Source organism: Entelurus aequoreus, linkage group LG02 (assembly GCF_033978785.1).
Source record: "Entelurus aequoreus isolate RoL-2023_Sb linkage group LG02, RoL_Eaeq_v1.1, whole genome shotgun sequence".
NCBI classification, from domain to species: Eukaryota; Metazoa; Chordata; class Actinopteri; order Syngnathiformes; family Syngnathidae; genus Entelurus; species Entelurus aequoreus.
In genome coordinates, this window is record NC_084732.1 from 32363633 (window position 1) to 32385731 (window position 22099).

Below are 22099 nucleotides of genomic sequence, written 5' to 3' on the forward strand. Positions count from 1 at the left end.
TGTCAATAGTGCACAAATAATAGGTTATACGTAATATATGAATATATATTTTGATTCAGAAGAAATAGTAATTGTTAAAAGACCGGAATTGACGCTGTGGCGCATTTGCTTACATGTGAGTTGAAAAATAAAGCTACCGTAGATCTATACTGGTATCCGTGTCTCCTTTACTTAACAGCCATTCAAATATTAGAACCCTCCCAAATATATTACACTATTTACATCCATTCATACATTATATTACTTTCATTTACTTTTCTACACAAAAAAACACTTATTTTTAAGGCTTTGTGACTTTTATTTTGTTTTGTAGTAGTAGCGACTTCCTTCCGGTCAGATTCCGGTCAATTTCCTTTGTTTGTTTTCACTTTATCGAAGTGACGTCAAGGCCACATTGGGACCACATTGGGGCCACATTGGGGCCTGTGTGCGTTTACACTGGAGTCTGATAAAAATAACATTTTACTTGCAGTGTAAACAGTCTGCTGGAAAAATTCAGATTTCAAAATTCAGATTTCGGCCAATTCGGCCTGCAGTGTAAACATAATCCTATGTATGTGCCTCCACTTCGACTGGATTTTCTCCAAGTAATCTATTATCACACCTACTTGTGAAGTCCAAGTGTATATGCACACACGCTAATGCGACTATTGGTCGTACGCCGTGTGCCTCTCCCGTACACTGGGGGGGCTCTTATTTCCTTTTAGCCCGGTTAAATGAATACCTTTTCCGATTGACCTTTGACGTCACACGAGCCATCTGCGGATCTTTACAACTTGTTTTAAGTGATGTCCACTCTAATACGGGCACAGATGACAAATATTATGTCTCTATTGGCTATGTTGATGTTAAATAGCAGACACTATCAATAAATTATCTTGGATTGTGCTACAAACATAACAATGCAGGTCTAAAGCAAAGACAGACGGGCAGAATATTTTTTTTGAAGGAATTTTCCGACGAAAAATCTTGGAAACAAAACTTTTGAATATCTCGGAGTTCATTCATAAGGCTCTATGGATTGATGGAAGATGTTTTAAATCTGAAGGAAAAGACCCTTCGTGCCACGGTCGATACTGTTCCAGATGAGATTTGCTATTGTTCTGGACTATCTTGCCAGTTGTGTGGAATACAGAGTTATTGTTAATCAGTTTGGAGTGCACAAATGCAACGTGAAGAGGTTTGTGTACGCTTTATTAGTTGCCTTTAATATACCTCTTTCATCTCATTCGGATTTCGTTCGGGAGTCCGAATTAAGCCGGCATTTTACATTTCCTTAACTACCTTCTTCAATAAGTCTCTGTTTCTTTTATTATACCATCAATGCACTTCAAAAAGTCATGTTCTTTTTAATTTGTAAAGCAAATAAAAAGTATCCTCTTCATGACAACAGGCCCTGAGATCGGTAGGTCGTGAGTTCAAACCCCTGCCGAGTCATAACAAAGACTATAAAAATGAGACTCATTACCTCCCTGCTTGGCACCCAGCGTCAAGGGTTGGAATTGGGGGTTAAATCACCAAATGATTCCCGGGCGCGGCCACCGCTGGTGCTCACTGCTCCCCTGTGGGGTTAGGTCAAATGCAGAGGATAATTCCACCGCACCTAGTGTGTATGTGACCATCATTGGCACTTTAACTTTAACTTTAAATCACCAAAATGATTCCCTAGCTTGGGTTGGATTGGATGGGTTGGGTTGGAATCGGGGGTTAAATCACCAAAAATGATTCACCGGCGCGGCCACCGATGCTGCTCACTGCTCCCCTCACCTCCCAGGGGGTGGAACAAGGGAAAGGGTCAAATGCAGAGGGTAATTTCACCACACCCAGTGTGTGTGTGACTATCGGTGGTACTTTAACTTAACTTTAACTTTATTATCTGCTGACGTCAACAATTGGAAAAAGCGTCCCAAGTTGAGAAAAATCCGGTGTTCCACGCAATTGTATCTTTGTAAAAGCGGAATTTTAGTTCCAGCTCGTGTATTGGACCTGCGCACGCGTACCGAACGATGCGACCATGACCACACTACCACACTACTACCGTTGGCCAAGGAGGCAGACAGCATATGCAGCAAATGAACATGTCTGCTTGCATCATGATTATTTTTCCCATTGTCGGAGTAAAAAAGTCAACACAAAATTGTACCAGGCAAAAAGCGCAGTAAAACGTACACACACGGACACACACTCTACTTCCGTACAGTAAACACAAACAGGAGAGAACAAGGAGTCAACACACAGGGCTCCGTTTTATTCATGTTGATGTGATGCTAGTGGACATGCACCCGCGAGGAACACTGCTTTTCTCACCTAACACACACACAAAACACACACACACGCACACACACAACCCCTCTGCAAGCATTCCACCCAGGAGTTCAACACAGGACATCAGATGTTTCCAGCAACATTTCTTATTTGCTCTATTTACTCATTTTCCCCTCAGCAAAGCAGGTAGTTGTTTCCGTGTGTTTTTTTTTTTTTTTACCAGTCCTGGTTTGTTTGTCACAAGGCCAATTTTTACATAGTTTACCAAACAATAGCACGCGAAACATGTTGTTACTCAACAAAATAAAAATGGGTTATGGGTTAAATGGGTTATACTTGTATAGCCCTTTTCTACCTTCAAGGTACTCAAAGCGCTTTGACACTATTTCCACATTCACCCATTCACACACACATTCACACACTGATGGTGGGAGCTGCCATGCAAGACCCTAACCACGACCCATCATGAGCAAGGATGAAGTGTCTTGCTCAAAGACACAACGGACGTGACAAGGTCAGTAGAAGGTGGGGATCGAACCAGGAACCCTCAGGTTGCTGGCACGGTCACTCTCCCAACCGCGCCACACCGTCCCCTAAATAAAATGTGGACTTGTGTTCAATGCTGGATAAAGAGAGCTCTCCCAGTTGGGATTCCCCCTGAAGGGACAGAGTGTGGGGGGGGGAAGCTGTGACAGAATCTCCAGTCAATCCAAACAACACTTTCTTCATGGAAAAGAAAGTCATCTGTTGCCGGGGGCAGTGTGTCTAATGGTGCTAATTGCTTGTGATGCTGAGTCATTTATGTGTGAATGAGCGTCCTATCCATGGCATCATCAGTGATGATGCCATGAGACAGATCAAAGAGGTTCAGGCCTGCCAACACCGAAAAGAATACAGTACATACACTGATGCTTTAAACACAGAATGCCCCCCCCCAAAAAAAACAATACAATATGGATTTCAATAAGTCCCACTGGGAATGGGCCGATTTGTGTATCTGCTACTTTATTGCTAAGGAGTCATGGTTGCCTAAGAAGAGCCTTTGCACAACAATGTCATATATCACATACAACAACGTAACAACGTACAACGACTGCTCGGTGGCCTAGTGGTTAGAGTGTCAGCCCGGAGATCGGTAGGTTGTGAGTTCAAACTACGGCCGAGTCATACCAAAGACTATAAAAAATGGGACCCGTTACCTCCCTGCTTGGCACTCAGCATCAAGGGTTGGAATTGGGGGTTAAATCACCAAAAATGATTCCCGGGCTCGGCCACCGCTGCTGCTCACTGCTCCCCTCACCTCCCAGAGGGTGAGGGTGATGGGTCAAATGCAGAGGGTAATCTCACTACACCTAGTGTGTGACAATCGTTGGTACTTTAACTTTAACATTAGGGGGAAAACTGCTCTTTTTTTTTTTAATGTTGCGTATAATTACGTTGTGTATGATTACGAATTCCTTATTAAGACAAGAACACGTTTGTTATGCATTCTAACTCATAAATAAATGCTAGTAAAAGTCAGCTAACAATGGAGACAATGGGATTCATGACGTCATTGCGTCTATTGCGCCCATAAAGCCCTCAAAAAAACATTCATAAACTGCCAACAATACTCCCATTTACATATCGTGACCTTAATGCTAACCAGATATTAGCAATACTATTATCATACGCCCTAATGTTAAGGAACTACTTTTAGCGGGCAGCTAACTAACTTCCTCAAAAATGCTCATTATGTCTGTTTTGTCACTGCCCGGGCGCAATCAGTGCACCTGTGGCTGACCAGGGGACCTGCCTTCATAAGCCTGCACAACCTGCTATCCCGCGCCAGAACGTAATCATCTGTTCTAGTACAGTAAGCCGACTAAACAAGCTCTATGCATTCTCTCTCTGTGTTTATATATATAGCAGTCTAGTAATTTATGCACAGATGAGATGTGTCAATATCAAAATATTACTTTGAATCACTTTTTGGCAACCGATAATACATTGATTTAATGAATACATCCAAAACAATTAATATTTACTATCGGCAAGAACAAATAACACTAAATATGATACGTAGCTTTTAAACAAGAAAGAGGTTTTAGCACATCAACATTGGATCTATAACAGTCCTTTATTATCTCATTAATACCATAGAAATGGCCAACTCTTTCATTTTTTGGACAAAATAAAGGCTTAAAAATGTTTAAACGCATATACTTACAATAACCCTGAATGTAAGTGTTTGTCCAACTCCTACATGTAGTAATCAGAAATGGACATTAGAAGTCCCAGCAGTGCAGCTTTAGCAACCATGTGTGTTCACGCAGCAGGAATACTATTTTTGGCAGGGCCCCCCTGAAAAAATTTTCTGCAACCGGGTCTGGCTGCACCTTTGATGACATCATTACTGCCGTGGCCGTGCAGGCTGCAATGTAACTGTGCATCCAAAGCGCAGGTAGAGGAAAAATGTCACAAAAAAGGACATATTCCACAGGTGCAGAAAAAAGAAAGTGGAAGAGGAGGAAAAAAGCCAAGATACAGTAGTTGTGTATGTTTAACACTCAATGAATTTAACTTCGGACTGTGCTCTCTTTGTAGAATGTAAACATTAAACAATAACAATTAGCTAAAAATAAAAACAGGTAATTTAAGGCTAACATGTACAAGACTGATGAGACAATATGACATTTTTACTGTAAATACAAAGCTTTTTCACTTGGACCGTTTAACCCCAGGCCACTTGTAGCTGAATGTTCTACATTTTGACATCAGGAAGCATATGTGGCACCCTGGATATCATTCATTCATTGGTATTATGTGTGTTATTATTGCATTGGTATTATTTGTGTTCTTAACTGGGCCACCAGCATGTATTTGTAAATGACATGTCATATTTAAAGACATGTCAGGCTAACAATAGGATAACGTAAACAACATTGCCAGACCCGCAATGAGTATATAGTTTGTGTGTGAATGATCAACAGTCATTATTGACGGAATTAGAGGGCCCCAAAATCAATAAAGCGCACCAAAATCAGAAATAGAGGGTCCCAAAATCAATAGAGGACCCTGAAATAAAATTTTGCTTAAGGCTCCAGGGAAGACACAAAAAGATTATATTGGCACGAAATTGGAGGCGTGTGTGTCAGTGAGGGACAGGAGGACACTGGACATACTGCTCGCCATCATGGACAATCCTGCCCACCCACTCCACCAGACAATTGAGGGACAGCGGAGCTCATACTCCAACACGCTCCTTGAACTTCGTTCCCACACTGTGCGATTCAAGAACTCCTTCATTCCGCACTCCATCCAGCTGTATAATGACTCGCCATAGATTATATTTGTCTGTTGCCTGACCGCTTCTATGTCCTCTCTTTGTTTATAATGTATAATATCTGATGGATCTACTCTTTATTTTATGCTGCCATTTTTTTTGCTGCAGCTGTTACATATATTGTAATATTATGGTAATTGGGATTTGTTATATATTGTATATATTCTATAAAAAAATGATATAATATAATAATATATCAGTATATATTATATACTGTATATATAATATGTAAATATTACATATATGTTATATTTTATATTGCTACTATGGTACATTTTTAGTCTACTTTATACCTTTTGTTTTCGCCCTCTTTTTGTGCCCTTGTGTGCATTATCCTTTCCATCCTTATCCTTTCCAACCTTTGTAACTGAGCTACTGTGTGGAACAATTTCCCTTGTGGATCAATAAAGTTTGTCTAAGTCTAAGTCTAAGATACGAAAAGAGGCTCCTAGTGGAACCTTGTGTTTGTTTTTTTACCTGCGTGGGGATAATGATGAATTTTTCATCCAAACAGGAAGATAAAAACCATCAGTTGGCCTCCCAGTTAGAGCAGACATTGTATAGAAAATGGTTGTTTTATTATGTTTGTAGTTTGTATTTCTTGTTTAGCACTTAGCAATACTGCTGCATAATGCTTAGTGTGTCATTAAAGCTGGATTTGTTTAGCAGACAGCTTCTAGAGCAGGGGTGTCAAACTCATTTTAGCTCAGGGGCCGCATGGAGGAAAATCTATTCCCAAGTGGGGCAGAATGGTAAAATCATGGCATGATAACTTAAAAATAAAGACAACTCCAGGTTGTTTTTGTTGTTTTACTTAGGCCAAAAATAGAACAAGCACATTCTGAAAACGTACAAATCACAAATAATCCCCTTGACAAAACACTTCAAGTTTGTTGAAAATTCTGAGGAAATTGGTGCAGCTTCTAAAACACAATGAGCTTAGACTTCGTCTCAGTGTATCTACAAAGCCAGGATTAAACTTTAAGTCACAGTCTTTCTGGGATTGAACAAAGAACACATCACGTAAACTCTTCTAGGTATCAAATACCTTCTTTATCATGCCCACGTATCAATCTAGTGCTAACTCAACAAACTGTAAGAAACGGAGGTAAAAAGACTTTTCTTGTATTTGACAGAGACATTATGGGGGAGTAAGGGTGCCAAATAACGATGTGTTCAAAGCAGAAGACATAAAACGGCAGGTTTTAAGTTTCAAGTGGGTCGAGGAGGAGGACCCACAGTCCTCCTTTATTGTGTACCTCTTGCTTGGCCCCGCTATAAACCGTTTGCTAGGGCTAACAGAATTGCCATTGTGACATCCAGTGGAAACATTTAGAACAGCAGTTTCTTTCATTTAAAAAAATGCAGCTCATTTTAATACTTGGCAAACTCATCACGCAGGCCGGATAAAACCGTAGGTTTGACACCCCTGTTCTAGAGCTTGTAGATCATCCGCCTTATACTCAGCCTCAAAAATAAAATGTTCTGGATCATCATTTGTTCCAAAGTAGTCGTCGTTGGCTTTCATAAAGTCTGTCATGAGTAGTAGTGTTGTCCTTTCATCTAATGTAAAACTCAAGTATTGCGATATGTAACGTCTTGAAGTCATTGCCAATAACTAGCCTATGCATCTTGTAAATAACATACGTTTGTATACAAATACATTCAATACCAATGCAATTGAAAATGATTTAATACCAACTGTGCATACTCTGGAGTGGAGGTGCCAGGGTTGGCCTCAGACTTAACGCAAAGAAGACTGAGGTAATCACCTATAACCTACACATGGACCACCCGCCAATAACAATATCAGATGGCAACGCTCTGCGAGAGGTCAATGACTTCAAGTACTTGGCTTCCTGGATGAACTCCACAGAACAAGACCTAAAGGTCAGGAAGGCACTAGCGTGGAGGGCCCTGAACGGTATGTCAAGAGTGTGGTGCTGGAATCTCCCCCGACACATAAAGCTGAGTCTATTCCACGCCACTGTGGAGTCTGTCCTCCTGTATGGCTGCGAAAGCTGGACCCTGACACCCACCCTGCAGAAGTCCCTAGATGGGTGCTACACCAGAATGATACGAGCTGTTCTGAATGTGGACCAGAACATCCACATCACCAACAAGGACCTGTACGGGCAAGTGCAGAGGTTCAGCAAGAAGGTAACAGCTAGGAGGATGAGGCTGGCCGGCCTCTGCCACAGACATCGGGAGCTCCCGGCCAGCAGGCTGGTTTGATTGATTGATTGAGACTTTTATTAGTAGGTTGCACAGTGAAGTACATATTCCGTACAATTGACCACTAAATGGTAACACCCGAATAAGTTTTTCAACTTGTTTAAGTCGGGGTCCACTTAAATTGATTCATGATACAGATATATACTATCATATATACTATCATCATAATACAGTCATCACACAAGATAATCACATTGAATTATTTACATTATTTACAATCAGGGGTGTGGAGGGAGGGGGTGGGGGTGGGGGGTGGGGGGGGGATATGGACATCAAGTAGTGGACATAGAGAGAGAGAGAGAGAGAGAGAGAGAGAGAGAGAGAGAGAGAGAGAGAGAGAGAGAGAGAGAGAGAGAGAGATCAGAAGGCATAAGAAAAACAAAAAGTATCTGCATTTGATTGTTTACATTTGATTATTAGCAATCCGGGGAGGGTGTTAGTTTAGGGTTGTAGCTGCCTGGAGGTGAACTTTTATTGCGGTTTTGAAGGAGGATAGAGATGCCCTTTCTTTTATACCTGTTGGGAGCGCATTCCACATTGATGTGGCATAGAAAGAGAATGAGTTAAGACCTTTGTTAGTTCGGAATCTGGGTTTAACGTGGTTAGTGGAGCACCCCCTGGTGTTGTGGTTATGGCGGTCATTTACGTTAAGGAAGTAGTTTGACATGTACTTCGGTATCAGGGAGGTGTAGCGGATTTTATAGACTAGGCTCAGTGCAAGTTGTTTAACTCTGTCCTCCACCTTGAGCCAGCCCACTTTAGAGAAGTGGGTAGGAGTGAGGTGGGATCTGGGGTGGAGGTCTAGAAGTAACCTGACTAGCTTGTTCTGAGATGTTTGGAGTTTAGATTTGAGGGTTTTGGAGGTGCTAGGGTACCAGGAGGTGCATGCGTAATCGAAAAAGGGTTGAACGAGAGTTCCCGCCAGAATCCTCAAGGTGCTTTTGTTGACCAGAGAGGAAATTCTGTAGAGAAATCTCCTTCGTTGGTTAACCTTTTTGATTACCTTGGTTGCCATTTTATCACAGGACAGGTTAGCCTCTAGAATGGAACCTAGGTAGGTGACCTCATCTTTCCTGGTGATGACACTGTCACCTACTTTTATGGTGAAGTCATTGACTCTCTTAAGTTTGATGTGGGACCCAAACAGGATGGATTCTGTTTTACCCAAGTGGATGGATAGCTTGTTGTCAGCGAGCCAGGTGCAAGTTCTACAGAGCTCAGCACTGAGGATTTTCTCCACCTGTGACTTGTCCTTGCCGGATACCAGCAAGGCAGAGTCATCCGCAAACAAAAACAATTCACAGTCGCATGCCGATGACATGTCATTTATGTATATTAGGAACAGTAAAGGTCCCAATATACTGCCTTGGGGGACTCCACAGCTCACAGAGAGGGGGGGGGGGGGGGGGGACACGGTGCCGTTCACCTCTACCACCTGCTCCCTCCCCTCCAAGTAAGACTGCATCCAGCTCCAAGAGGTTTTGTTAAATCCGATTGCTCTGAGCTTATCCAACAGTATAGCGTGGTTAACGGTGTCAAAGGCCTTCTGAAGGTCCAGCATGACCATGCCGCAGTATTTGCCCGCGTCCACCTCATGTTTGATGTGGTCGGTCAGATAGAGAAGGCATGTGTCAGTGGAGTGGTTAGTTCTGAAGCCGGATTGGAATTTGTACATGAGTTTATTAGTGGCAAGGTAACTATCGACCTGTTCATAAACTATTTTCTCCATTACTTTCGAAATGGAGCTGAGAATAGAAACAGGTCGGTAGTTGCCAGGTTCCAATTTGCTTCCTTTTTTAAAGAGGGGAGTTACTCTTGCTATCTTAAAATCTTTTGGTACTTGGCCTTGTGTAATTGATAGGTTTATTATGTGCGTGATGATCGGGGCAATGATGGAGGCAGAGTCCCTGAGGAATCTGGAGGGAATATTATCAAGGCCGGTGGCCTTGTTAGGGTGGAGCGCGCTCAATTTTTTAAACACCTCATCAGCTGTGACCATTTCTAATTTGAAATCATCGTTGGATACTCCTAGCTTTCTGTAGAAGGCTTTAATGTGTTCTACACCAAAGCGATCAGAGTGGTGGGACAGCTTGTTGACAAGAGTTGCGGCTATGCTGGTGAAAAAGGCGTTAAGTCTGCTAGCTACCTCCATTTTGTCTGTAATGAGGGAGTCACCCTCCTTGATGCTGATGTTGGTGAGTCTTGTTTTAAGTTTCTGGCTGCAACCAGGAAGCTGGTTGTTGAGAATTTTCCAGAGCTCACGTGGCTTATTCGTGTTTTCCTCTATTTTGTCGTTAATGTAATTTTTTTTTAAGGATTTAGTCAGGTTGGTTGACTTATTTCTTAATTTATTGCATTGCTTTTTGAGAGTTGAAAGGAGTAATTTGAGGTTGATATTATTGGGTTGTTTATCTACTTCTGTTTTACATTTTTGGTATTCAGAGTATTTCCTGTCTCTGTCTTTTATGGCAGCTAATAGGTCCGGATTAATCCATGGTTCCGAGCGGGCTTTGATCCTGACTGTTTTCACGGGAGCCATGTCATTTAGTATCTTTAGGAACGCCGTTTTGAAGCGATCCCAAGCGACATTGACCAGGTTGCTCGCGAGCACAGGGGACCAGTCCCACTCATCTAATTTTAAATTGTCATTGGAGTATTTTTTGAGGGATCTGGATTGGGCTGTTATGTGGCCATTGGCTTCAGGTTTAGCTATTTTACGGGTGCAGAAGGTTAGATAGTGGTCGCTAAGACCACAGATCATGACCCCACTATTTTTTATTTTAGGCCGGTCTGAAGTGAGAATGAGATCTATGGTTGATTGGGTGGAATCACACACCCTTGTGGGTAGCGCAATTAGCTGGGAAAGACCGTGCAGATTACAAAACTTGCTGAAGGATCTGAAGACAGGCGCATCTTTGCGTTGAATATCTGTGTTCAGATCCCCAGTTATAATTTTCTCCATGTTGTCTGTCCCCGCCAAGCATTCTTCCAAAGCCCCATAGAAATCACTCTGATTAGGGGGTCTATAAACAGTCCCTATTAGTACCGGCTTAGCATTTTTAAATGTGATTTCCGCCCACACAGATTCCAGGTCATTGTGGTTAAGATCAGTGCGAGTTATGTATTTAATATCCTGGTGAATATACATACAAACGCCCCCACCGTGTTTATTCCTATCCTTTCTGATAACCGAAAAGTTTTGTATTTCTATCTCTGAGTCAGAAATACTTTGATCAAATTTGGTTTCAGAGAAACACAAGATTTTTACCTTCGTGTTGAGGAACATTTCTCTGATTTGGTCGAGTTTGGCTCCAGAGAGGCTGTTCACATTAAGGTGGATGATGTGTAGTCCACTGGAACCAAAAAGAGCATCAGAGTCTGCTGTGTTGTGGTACTGACCAGAAAAATTGTTGGTTATTATTGCTGTTGCAGTTGAAGAGCAAGGAGAGAGAGGAGAGAGAGGCATATTGATCGTCCTCCAGGTGAAGGGGGAGGGAGAGAAAGGGGGAGGGGAGGGAGAGGGAGGAGGAGGCCAGGTAGGGTTGCTGGGGGATGGGTTGGGTTTCCTTTTGGCGGGCTTTTTTGAAGACAAAGAGAAAGAGAATAACGAAAATGTTTGTGTAAAGGCGCCTCTAAATCCTGTGTATGCCGCGTCCTCGGCCGTCCGGGACCGGGGAGAGGTCGCGTGGACCCCCGCCATCTCGTGCAGTTCCCCGCAATCACCGATGTCTGGGTCGCCGTCCACCGCAGCCGCCGCGTCGTTCACCGCCGCTGAGTCGCTGCCTTCTCTGATGACCGGGTCGTCCTCCACCGCCGCCGCCGAGCCTCCGACCGTGTCGATGAACGGGGCGAAGTCCTCCGCCGAGCCGCCGACCGCTGGAGCACAGGTGAGCTTGAGCTGAGACGAGCCGGTAGCCGAGTTAGCTTCGATGGCGACGCTAGCAGTAGCATTGCTAGTCTTCGCCAGTCGGGACAACATTAACCGTGTTGTTGCAGGTCCAGGGTTGAGTTCAGTGTCTCCTGATAGTAGAAGTAATAGTAGTATTATTGACTTTCTGTCTATCCTTCCAGTCAGGGGCATGTTTCCTCTGCCTCGATGTGCAGACAAGCACGATGCTAACACGTTAGCTCCAAAGCCAAGGTGCTTCGCCGATGTATTGTCGTGGAGATAAAAGTCACTGTGTATGTCCATTTCGCGTTCTCGACTCTCATTTTCAAGAGGGTAGAGTATCCGAGGAGGTTTAAAATATAAATCCGTGATCCACAGTAGAAAAAGGAGGAAGTGTGGGATAATCCGAGCAGTTGTTTGGATTCCCGATCGGGAGCGAAAGAGGGTGCGACCGCTCATCTCGGCGTCTCATCTCATACCTGTGCTATGGGAAGCAACGCACCGGCATCGATCGCGAGGACTTCCCGCGCTAACGTACGTGGACATCCTGAAGAAAGATGCAGGAGCTGAAAGCTCTACGGAGCTGGCCGGGTGTATGGAGAACCGGAATGATTGGAGACTCAGATGGAAGCTCGTCTGAGGACGACTGAGAGAGAAACTACACCCTATAAAATAAAATGTTTATTTTCATTCATGTATCTTTCTTGCACTATTGTTTAATGTATTTGATGTTGTAAGATGTGTACATTGCATGTCTGCACTGGAGAAAGTGCTGCGTTTAGTCTCAATGTACACGTTTATAGTGGCAACAAAAGGCCTTCTGCACTGGGCTATTAGAGGAGGGTCCTTAGAACAAAAGCCAGTAAATGTGAGCCATGTAGCCGCTGCATAAAACCATTTTTTCGTCGTCTTCTTCACTTCGCTGCAGTCCGGCTTTGAATTGCGAGGGGTAACACATTTCAAGTGGAGCAGCAAAGTGGATGACAAGAATCTCACATTGTGTCATAAGGATTTGCTCTGTTCTTAACCTCGTTTTGGTTGCATGGAAACAAAGAAGGCAAGGGCTGAGACTGTCAAGTGCCTTCAGAGTACACCTACTATGCTGGAACTGGAACACTGAAGATGATAATAAAAATTTTAGCCAGACCGGGCAAGTTCTTTCAGCAGTGAAACCATAATATTGGTTTACATTTACTACGCCAAACTCAGTGAAATATTGCCAAATTTAACAAGGTGTTAATACATCAACATCCCCAGGCTTTGCTGAAGTTGTTTTTGAGAATTTATGAAAAATTACACATGGACTATAGTTTATCACCACAAAGAAACATATTTTGTTATAAAATTAATCCATCTGTCACGTTCAACAAAAGTTTTCTACAGCACATCGAGGATCAAATACTTTGTTATTGGATAAAAAGGCTAAACATAATTCCACATCAGAAGACATTTTGATAACTGGGGTGTAAAATATTTCTATTATAATGCTTCTCCTCAATCAAAACATGTTTTGCCACAATCCAAACGTCATCATGACCAATCATACTTGCTTCATTGATCGACATATAAACAGACCAATGACCAATGAAAGCGGGCATTAAACAAAAATGCAAGCAACTGAAGAGCGGAAGGATACATGCTAACTGGATTTAAGTGAACATTATCAATGTTTGTTTTTTAACAAACAGAAGCAATAAATCAATCTGTATTATAATACAGAATATCAGCTTAATTATACGCACATATGCGTTTTTATAAATACAGTACGTCTGTTAAGTATTCACAGCACTTAGTTTTTTCCATACGTTGCTATGTTACAACCTTATTCCAAAATAGAATGAATACATTTTTGTCCTCAAAATTCTAAACACAATACCCCATAATGATAATGCGAAAAACAATTGTTTAAACCTTTTTAAAATGTATCCTAAAAAAAAAAAAAAAGAAATCACAGCCTTTGCTCAATACTTTGTTGATGCACCTTTGGCAGCAATTACAGCCTCAAGTCTTTTTGAATACGACGCCACAAGCTTGGCACACCTATCTTTTTGCCAGTTTTGCCCATTCCTCTTAGCAGCAACTCTCAAGCTCCATCAGGTTGGATGGGAAGCTTTGGTTTTCATCCAGGGTGTCTCGGTACATTGCTGCATTCATTTTTCCCTTTATCCTGACTTGTCTCCCAGTTCCTACCACTGAAAAACATCTCCACAGCATGATGCTGCCACCACCATGCTACAGGGATGGTATTGGCCTGGTGATGAGCGGTGCCTGGTTTTCTGCAAACTTGGCATCTGGCATTCACGACAGAGTACAATCTTTGTCTCATCAGATCAGATAATTTTGTTTCTAATAGTCTGAGAGTATTTCAAGTGCATTTTGGCAAACATTTTACTAAGAAATGGCTTCTGTCTGGCAACTCTACCATAAAGGCCTGATTGGTGGATTGCTGCAGCGATAGTTGTCCTTCTGAAAGGTTCTCCTCTCTCCACAGAAGAATATTGTAGCTCTGACAGAGTGACCATCAAATTCTTGGTCACTTTCCTAACTAGGGTCATTCTCCCCCGATCGATCAGTTTAGACAGCCGGCCAACTCCAGGAAGAGTCCTGGTGGTTCCAAACGTCTTCCATTTACAGATGACAGAGGCCACTGTGCTCATTGGGACCAAGGCAGCAGATATTTTTCTATACCGTTCCCCAGATTTGTGTTCTGAGACAATCCTGTCTCGGAACTCAACAGATAATTCCTTTGACTTCATTCTTGGTTTGTGCTCTGCCATTCACTGTCAAGTGTGGAACATTATATATAAACAGGTGTGTGCCTTTCAATGCCATGTCCAGTCAACTGAATTTACCACAGGTGGACTCCAATTAAGCTGAAGGAACATCTCAAGGATGATCAGTTGAAACAGGATGCACCTAAGCTACATTTTGAGTTTCATGGCAAAAGCTGTGAATATGTTTGTAACATGTGATTTCTTTGTTTTTTATTTTTAAATAATTTGCAAAAAAAATGTCTACCTATTGTCATTGTGGGGTATTGTGTGTAGAATTTTGAGGACAAAAACCAATGTATTCCGTTTTGGATCTGTTGCTTCTGCCATGTGAGAGTATAGGATGTTGGGATGCAGTGAGAGTTGCCCTCAAAGTTGTTTTGCTCAATTTGAAAAGTGAATTTTAAAGATGCATAGTTCTAATACCAGAAAAAAAAAGAAAAAAAAACACCAGATGCAGAAGCTCACCTGTGGTCTCGGGTGTCCTTTCACGATGCACTGAAGCACGAGCGTGTCTCCTTCTTTGATGGTGTATATTCTCTCGCTGATGTTATCGTCCTTGACGTTGCACGCGGCGCCCGAGTGCACAATCTGGGCGTTGGCTGGCGCTGTGGGCGTTCACACAAAAAGGAGAAGAAGAAAAACACGTTAGAATTGAGAAAGGTCTCTGAAGCAGGCAAAGGTCAAGAAATTCAAACCGACACTGTGTTTTTTTTAATATGTGTGTTTTAGGCATGCCACGGTACGCCATCTACACAATTAAAACAAAGCACCCTCAATACTACATCTTCATCTACAAAAACACAAATGTAATGTTAAAAAAAATGAAAAGGAAACAAAGAAACGTCAGGACGGAGCAAAAAGAGCAGGAAGAAGCAAGACCTTATATTGTACTACCCCATCACTCAGATATCTGATTTATAATCATCAATACAATACAATATGACTACTTTATCAATATTTATTATTTTTCTTCTGAGGAAAGTGAAACGTTACAACAGTAAGAGTTTGAACAGGGTGAATAACAATTGTAGGCTAAGTAAACATAATTAGAACATCCCTTATGGCTGAAGTGTATAAATAGTTGTTGTAGTTGAACAATGGCAGCTTACTAATTTTGTCTCATCTACTTGTCTTTGTCTGTTTAATTTATTTTTTTTCCTTCTTTGTCTGTTTACATTAGGGCTGTCTAAACATTTCCTCCTACTTTGGTATCTAAAAAATGAAATGCATTAAAAGGAAAACTTAAACAAACTGATGGGTTTAGATACATTTAGAGTTGAATATTTGTGTTATCATTACTTTTTTTTTTATTGTTATTATTCAAACATCAAAGTTGTTATCTATTGTGTTTTTATGTTTATGTTGTAAGTAATGTGTACTTTTAACAATAGTGTGTGACTCTCCCTGTTTTTTGTTGTTGTTCTACATAAACCTGTTTTTAATCTTAATGAGTTGTTACCTGGTCAAATAAAGGAAAATGAATGAATGAAATGAAACATGCAAACTCCACACAGAAAGATCCTTTCGTATTGTGAGGCACATGCACTAACCCCTGTGCCACCACGTAATACTCCATGTCAGTAGATGGCAGCAGGTAGTTAATTGCTTTTTAAAAGTCGGAATGTGTCGGGTGAGACGAGGATGGTTTGTTGTGATCCCAATATGCAGACCACAGCGGGAGGCAGTGTGTAGGTAAAAAGGTATGTAACGCTTAAACCAAAATTGAACAAAAGGGAAAGGGAAAGGGAAAGGAAAAGGCAATGGCTATGCAAAACTAAAGTAAAACTGAACTGGCTACAAAGTAAACAGAAACAGAATGCTGGACAACAGCAAAAACTTACGGCGTCCACAAAGTACACCCGTACATGACATGACAATCAAAAATGTCCCCACAAAGAAGGATAGCAACAACGTAAATAGCCTTGCTTGCTAACACAAAGCAGGTGAGCGGAACAGCGCTCAAAGGAAGACATATGAAACTGCTACAGGAAAACACCAACAAAACAGGAAGGGCCACCAAAATAACAGCGCAAGACAAGAACTAAAGCACTACACACAGGAAAACACCAACAAACTCAAAATAAGTCGCGACGACCTGGTGGAGTTTCTTTGTTTAATGTTTTCTGCTGGTGGTGTGCCTCTGGATTTTTTTATGAAAAAAATGTGCCTAGCCTCAAAAAAGGTTGAAAAACACTGCTCTAGAGAGCAGAGTGTTTCTTCTTATATCTTCTTCTTATATCTCAACTGATGCAATACTACACATGGTTATTTTCTAGTTGACTTTACCACAACAATTCAACTACCCTACAGGCTTGCAGTGACCTATGTAAAGCCCTGGCTTGCGTGCAACTGGCGTCAACTTCCCTCACTCTCCACAATGAATGGAGACAGAAGACAGGAATGGGGGAGACGAAACAGCGGGTGAGGAGGGGAAAAGGCCACGGAGGAGTGTTAACCCCCCCCGGGAGAGGCGCAGGAGTCAGGACAGCACATTGATGTGATTAGCATCGATTCACACAGAGAACAAATCCTGGCGGTGCTCAAACGATTGTTATCATTGGACAGACAGCAAGCGAGTGGGCGGCGTGTTCACCTTAAAGCTTCGAGTCAAATCAGAAGTGATGGAACGCCTCAACCCACTTTAGGAGTCTGCTTTGCCAAAACTGCAAAAAACAGACTTTTGTATTCAACCAATGCTAAAGGACAATAAACAAAGAAACATCCTGGGAAACAGGAATGAAAACTTAAAGAAATCACATACTCCTGCTTCACGGGTGTATTTCAGACCTAATGCTCTGCAAAGTTGATCCTATATTATCAATAAAAACACTCACTGGCAGTAAATTGAAGGCTTTGCAAAGAAAACCATGCTGCAGAACATGTTAATGAAAGTCACATGTAGTTAAACGGGCTGTTTGCAAATTGCTCAAATTTACTTTTTTTTTTTTTTTAATCAGAAAGGTAAGACAAGAACACCACTGCCAAGAAGACACATAAGTATATACATACATATTTTATATATGTGTATCTGTTGTCTGCTGTTGTAAGTTGAGGTACTACAGGCCTCAAATTTTTAAAGTCAAGGCAAGTGTTGCCTTAAAGGAGGGCTCATATTTTAGGGCACCAAGGAAAGTTAAAAAAAAAAAAGTATATATATATATATATATATATATATATATATATATAAAAATGTATGTATATATATATATATATATATATTTATTTATATACAGTGTTGGGACTAACGCGTTACAAAGTAACACCGTTAGTTTCGGCGGTAACTAGTAATATAACACGTTATTTTTTATATTCAGTAACTCAGTTACTGTTATTACATGATGCGTTACTGCGTTATTTTACGTTATTTTTTATGTAGTATTGGCTAGAAACAGAAGATCTGAGTGTGTTTTATTGCAGCGCTGCGGTGTCGTTCTTCTGACTCTCTTGTGTCACAAGCGGAGGCGCGCTCTGTGTGTGTCTGTGTGGGGGGGGGGGTGCGCTATACAACGTAAACCGTTGGCCAACCAAAAAGTAACCTAGCCTAGTCTATAAAATCCGCTACACCTCCCTGATACCGAAGTACATGTCAAACTACTTCCTTAACGTAAATGACCGCCATAACCACAACACCAGGGGGTGCTCCACTAACCACGTTAAACCCAGATTCCGAACTAACAAAGGTCTTAACTCATTCTCTTTCTATGCCACATCAATGTGGAATGCGCTCCCAACAGGTATAAAAGAAAGGGCATCTCTATCCTCCTTCAAAACCGCAATAAAAGTTCACCTCCAGGCAGCTACAACCCTAAACTAACACCCTCCCCGGATTGCTAATAATCAAATGTAAACAATCAAATGCAGATACTTTTTCTTTTTCTTATGCCTTCTGATCTCTCTCTCTCTCTCTCTCTCTCTCTCTCTCTCTCTCTCTCTCTCTCTATGTCCACTACTTGATGTCCATACCCCCCCACCCCCCCCCCCCACCCCTCCACACCCCTGATTGTAAATAATGTAAATAATTCAATGTGATTATCTTGTGTGATGACTGTATTATGATGATAGTATATATGATAGTATATATCTGTATCATGAATCAATTTAAGTGGACCCCGACTTAAACAAGTTGAAAAACTTATTCGGGTGTTACCATTTGGTGGTCAATTGTACGGAATATGTACTTCACTGTGCAACCTACTAATAAAAGTCTCAATCAATCAATCAAAACCAAAGAACACTATACGGTATTGTCGAGTTACTGACTTACATACGTGAGTCCAGCTGTACTTTATAACGTGGATACTTTTATTAGCTCAATCACAACAAGTGTCTCGCTCTCTAACTCACTCCCACTCTGTCTCCCGCTCCGTCGCACACGTGACGTCATAGCCTGACGACTCTGTAGTTCTCCCATAATACAATCACACCACATCTCCCCTTTCTAGAATCAATGGGTAGACCGCCATTGATTCAACAGACCTTGAGGATTATTCTGCCTCGTGGTTGGAAGGTCTGCTCCTATATGAGCCTGTACCAGACAATCAAACACACACACACACATAGTTTACCCTTAGAACAATCCACTTCACATCAATACTCAAACATCCATCCTATACTAATCCTGTACTGTCCTCAACCTAAGCCCTGCAACTGACTTGAACATTTACAGTACAATAAAACATATCCAAAACGCTCCAATTACACTTTTCTGTCTTTTCCCACATACAGTAACATTCTTTTTTTCCCATTAGAGTCTCTGTAATGTCTATAGGAAACAAAATTATAGGTCCAACCTAGTTGGTCTCACCACAGCCCTCCCAGACCTGGTTCTAGGAGTAGGAGTAGATGGAGGTTCTGGAACACTCTGCTGCGATGTTTCTGCTGAAGGTTGTTCCGGAACGCCCCCCAGGAACGGCTCTGCTGCACTACGGCCACTCTGCTCCGGCGAGGATCCCATAGGGATGAGATGACGACGGTTCCGTCTGATGGTCCCATGGGGTCCTTCCACCAGATACGATCGTGGAGTGGTGTGACGTCCGATGATAGCTCCGGCTTTCTTTTGGTCCTTGATCCACACGTCCTGTCCCGGATTCAGTCTGTCAAGGTTCATTGCACGATGCCGCAGGTTGTAGCGTTGTGCATCTTTTGTCCTCTTCTCCCCTTCTTTCCGCATAACAGCTTCACTATCAGGAAGAGCAGGATTTAGCAAAGCAGGAAGGATAGGCACTGTTGTGCGGAGCCTCCTCCCCATGAGAAGCTGCACAGGACTATACCCATTGTCGAGAGGGGTAGCCCTGTAAGCGAGCAAAGCAAGACAGGGGTCATCTGCTTTCTTTAGGAGACCTTTCACCGTCTGTACTGCACGTTCGGCTGCGGGGTTACCTTGAGGATATCTTGGGCTACTGGTAACGTGACGGAATCTGTAAGACTCTGCAAACTCGGCAAAGCCTGCTCCGGAGAACTGGGGCCCACCATCCGAAACGAGAAGATCCGGGATTCCGTGACGTGCATAGATCGATTTTAGGTGGTGGATTACATCGTTTGACCTTGTGGAGGTCAGCAAAGCAATCTCGACGTACCTTGACATGTAGTCCACTACCAGTAGGTAGGTCTTGGTACCGAGCATGAACAAATCAGCTCCTAACTTCTCCCATGGTCGGCCTGGGTATGGTGACGGCATCAGCGGCTCCCCGTGGTTCTGTCTCTCCTTACAGCATGTTCGGCAGTTGAGAACCAATTCATTCAGCTGCTGGCTCAGCCCGGGCCACCATATCAATCAATCAATCAATCAATGTTTATTTATATAGCCCTAAATCACAAGTGTCTCAAAGGGCTGTACAAGCCACAACGACATCCTCGGTACAGAGCCCACATACGGGCAAGGAAAACTCACCCCAGTGGGACGTCAATGTGAATGACTATGAGAAACCTTGGAGAGGACCGCATATGTGGGTAACCCCCGCCCCCCTAGGGGAGACCGAAAGCAATGGATGTCGAGTGGGTCTGACATAATATTGTGAAAGTCCAACACATCAGCGAAAGTCCAGTCCATAGTGGGGCCAGCAGGAACCATCCCGAGTGGAGACGGGTCAGCAGCGTAGAGATGTCCCCATCTGATGGACAGGTCCACCCCGGGTTGGGAGCAGAGTAGAAAAGAAAAGAAAAGAAACGGCAGATCAACTGGTCTAAAAAGGGAGTCTATTTAAAGGCTAGAGTATACAAATTTGTTTTAAGATGAGACTTAAATGCTTCTACTGAGGTAGCATCTCTAACTTTTACCGGGAGGGCATTCCATAGTATTGGAGCCCGAATAGAAAACGCTCTATAGCCCGCAAACTTTTTTTGGGCTCTGGGAATCACTAATAAGCCGGAGTTCTTTGAACGCAGATTTCTTGCCGGGACATATGGTACAATACAATCGTCAAGATAGGCAGGAGCTTGACCGTGTAGTATTTTATACGTAAGTAGTAAAACCTTAAAGTCGCATCTTAGGTGCACAGGAAGCCAGTGCAAGTGAGCCAGTATAGGCGTAATATGATCAAACGTTCTTGTTTTTGTCAAAAGTCTAGCAGCCGCATTTTGTACCATCTGTAATCTTTTAATGCTAGACATAGGGAGGCCCGAAAATAAAACGTTACAGTAATCGAGACGAGATGTAACGAACGCATGGATAATGATCTCAGCATCGCTTGTGGACAAAATGGGACGAATTTTAGCGATATTACGGAGATGAAAGAAGGCCGTTTTAGTAACACTCTTAATGTGCGACTCAAACGAGAGAGTTGGGTCGAAGATAATACCCAGATTCTTTACCGAGTCGCCTTGTTTAATTGTTTGGTTGTCAAATGTTAAGGTGGTATTATTAAATAGATGTCGGTGTTGAGCAGGACCGATAATCAGCATTTCCGTTTTCTTAGCGTTGAGTTGCAAAAAGTTAGCGGACATCCATTGTTTAATTTCATTAAGACACGCCTCCAGCTGACTACAATCCGGCGTGTTGGTCAGCTTTAGGGGCATGTAGAGTTGGGTGTCATCAGCATAACAGTGAAAGCTAACACCGTATTTGCGTATGATGTCACCTAGCGGCAGCATGTAAATACTAAAGAGTGCAGGGCCAAGAACCGAACCCTGGGGAACTCCGCACGTTACCTTAACATAGTCCGAGGTCACATTGTTATGGGAGACACACTGCATCCTGTCAGTAAGATAAGAGTTAAACCAAGACAAGGCTAAGTCTGTCATCCCAATACGCGTTTTGATACGCTCTAATAAAATATTATGATCAACAGTATCGAAAGCGGCGCTAAGATCAAGAAGCAGCAACATAGATGAAGCATCAGAATCCATCGTTAGCAATAGATCATTAGTCATTTTTGCGAGGGCTGTCTCCGTAGAGTGATTTGCCCTGAAACCGGACTGAAAAGGTTCACAGAGATTGTTAGACGCTAAGTGTTCATTTAGCTGCTGTGCTACAATTTTTTCGAGGATTTTCGAGATAAACGGAAGGTGGGACACCGGCCGGTAGTTTACCAGGAGATCAGGATCGAGGTTAGGTCTTTTGAGTAGAGGATGAATAACCGCTTTTTTGAATGCTAGGGGAACAGTGCCAGAGGA

The 22099-nt window shown here is 42.4% G+C and overlaps 1 protein-coding gene and 1 long non-coding RNA gene across 5 annotated transcripts in view; one reads left to right on the top strand and one right to left on the bottom strand.

Annotated features, from left to right (window-relative positions):
* Positions 1-22099, bottom strand: part of LOC133632656 (MAM domain-containing glycosylphosphatidylinositol anchor protein 1) — a 596928-nt gene that overhangs the window by 378855 nt on the left and 195974 nt on the right. For all 4 annotated transcript variants that reach the window (XM_062025233.1, XM_062025218.1, XM_062025227.1 and 1 more), the window contains one exon: positions 14954-15093. In XM_062025233.1, coding sequence (XP_061881217.1) covers positions 14954-15093 — 140 coding nt within the window. The remainder of the gene's footprint in view (positions 1-14953; positions 15094-22099) is intronic.
* Positions 1-22099, top strand: part of LOC133632680 (uncharacterized) — a 100818-nt gene that overhangs the window by 50210 nt on the left and 28509 nt on the right. The gene's annotated exons all lie outside the window — the stretch shown is intronic.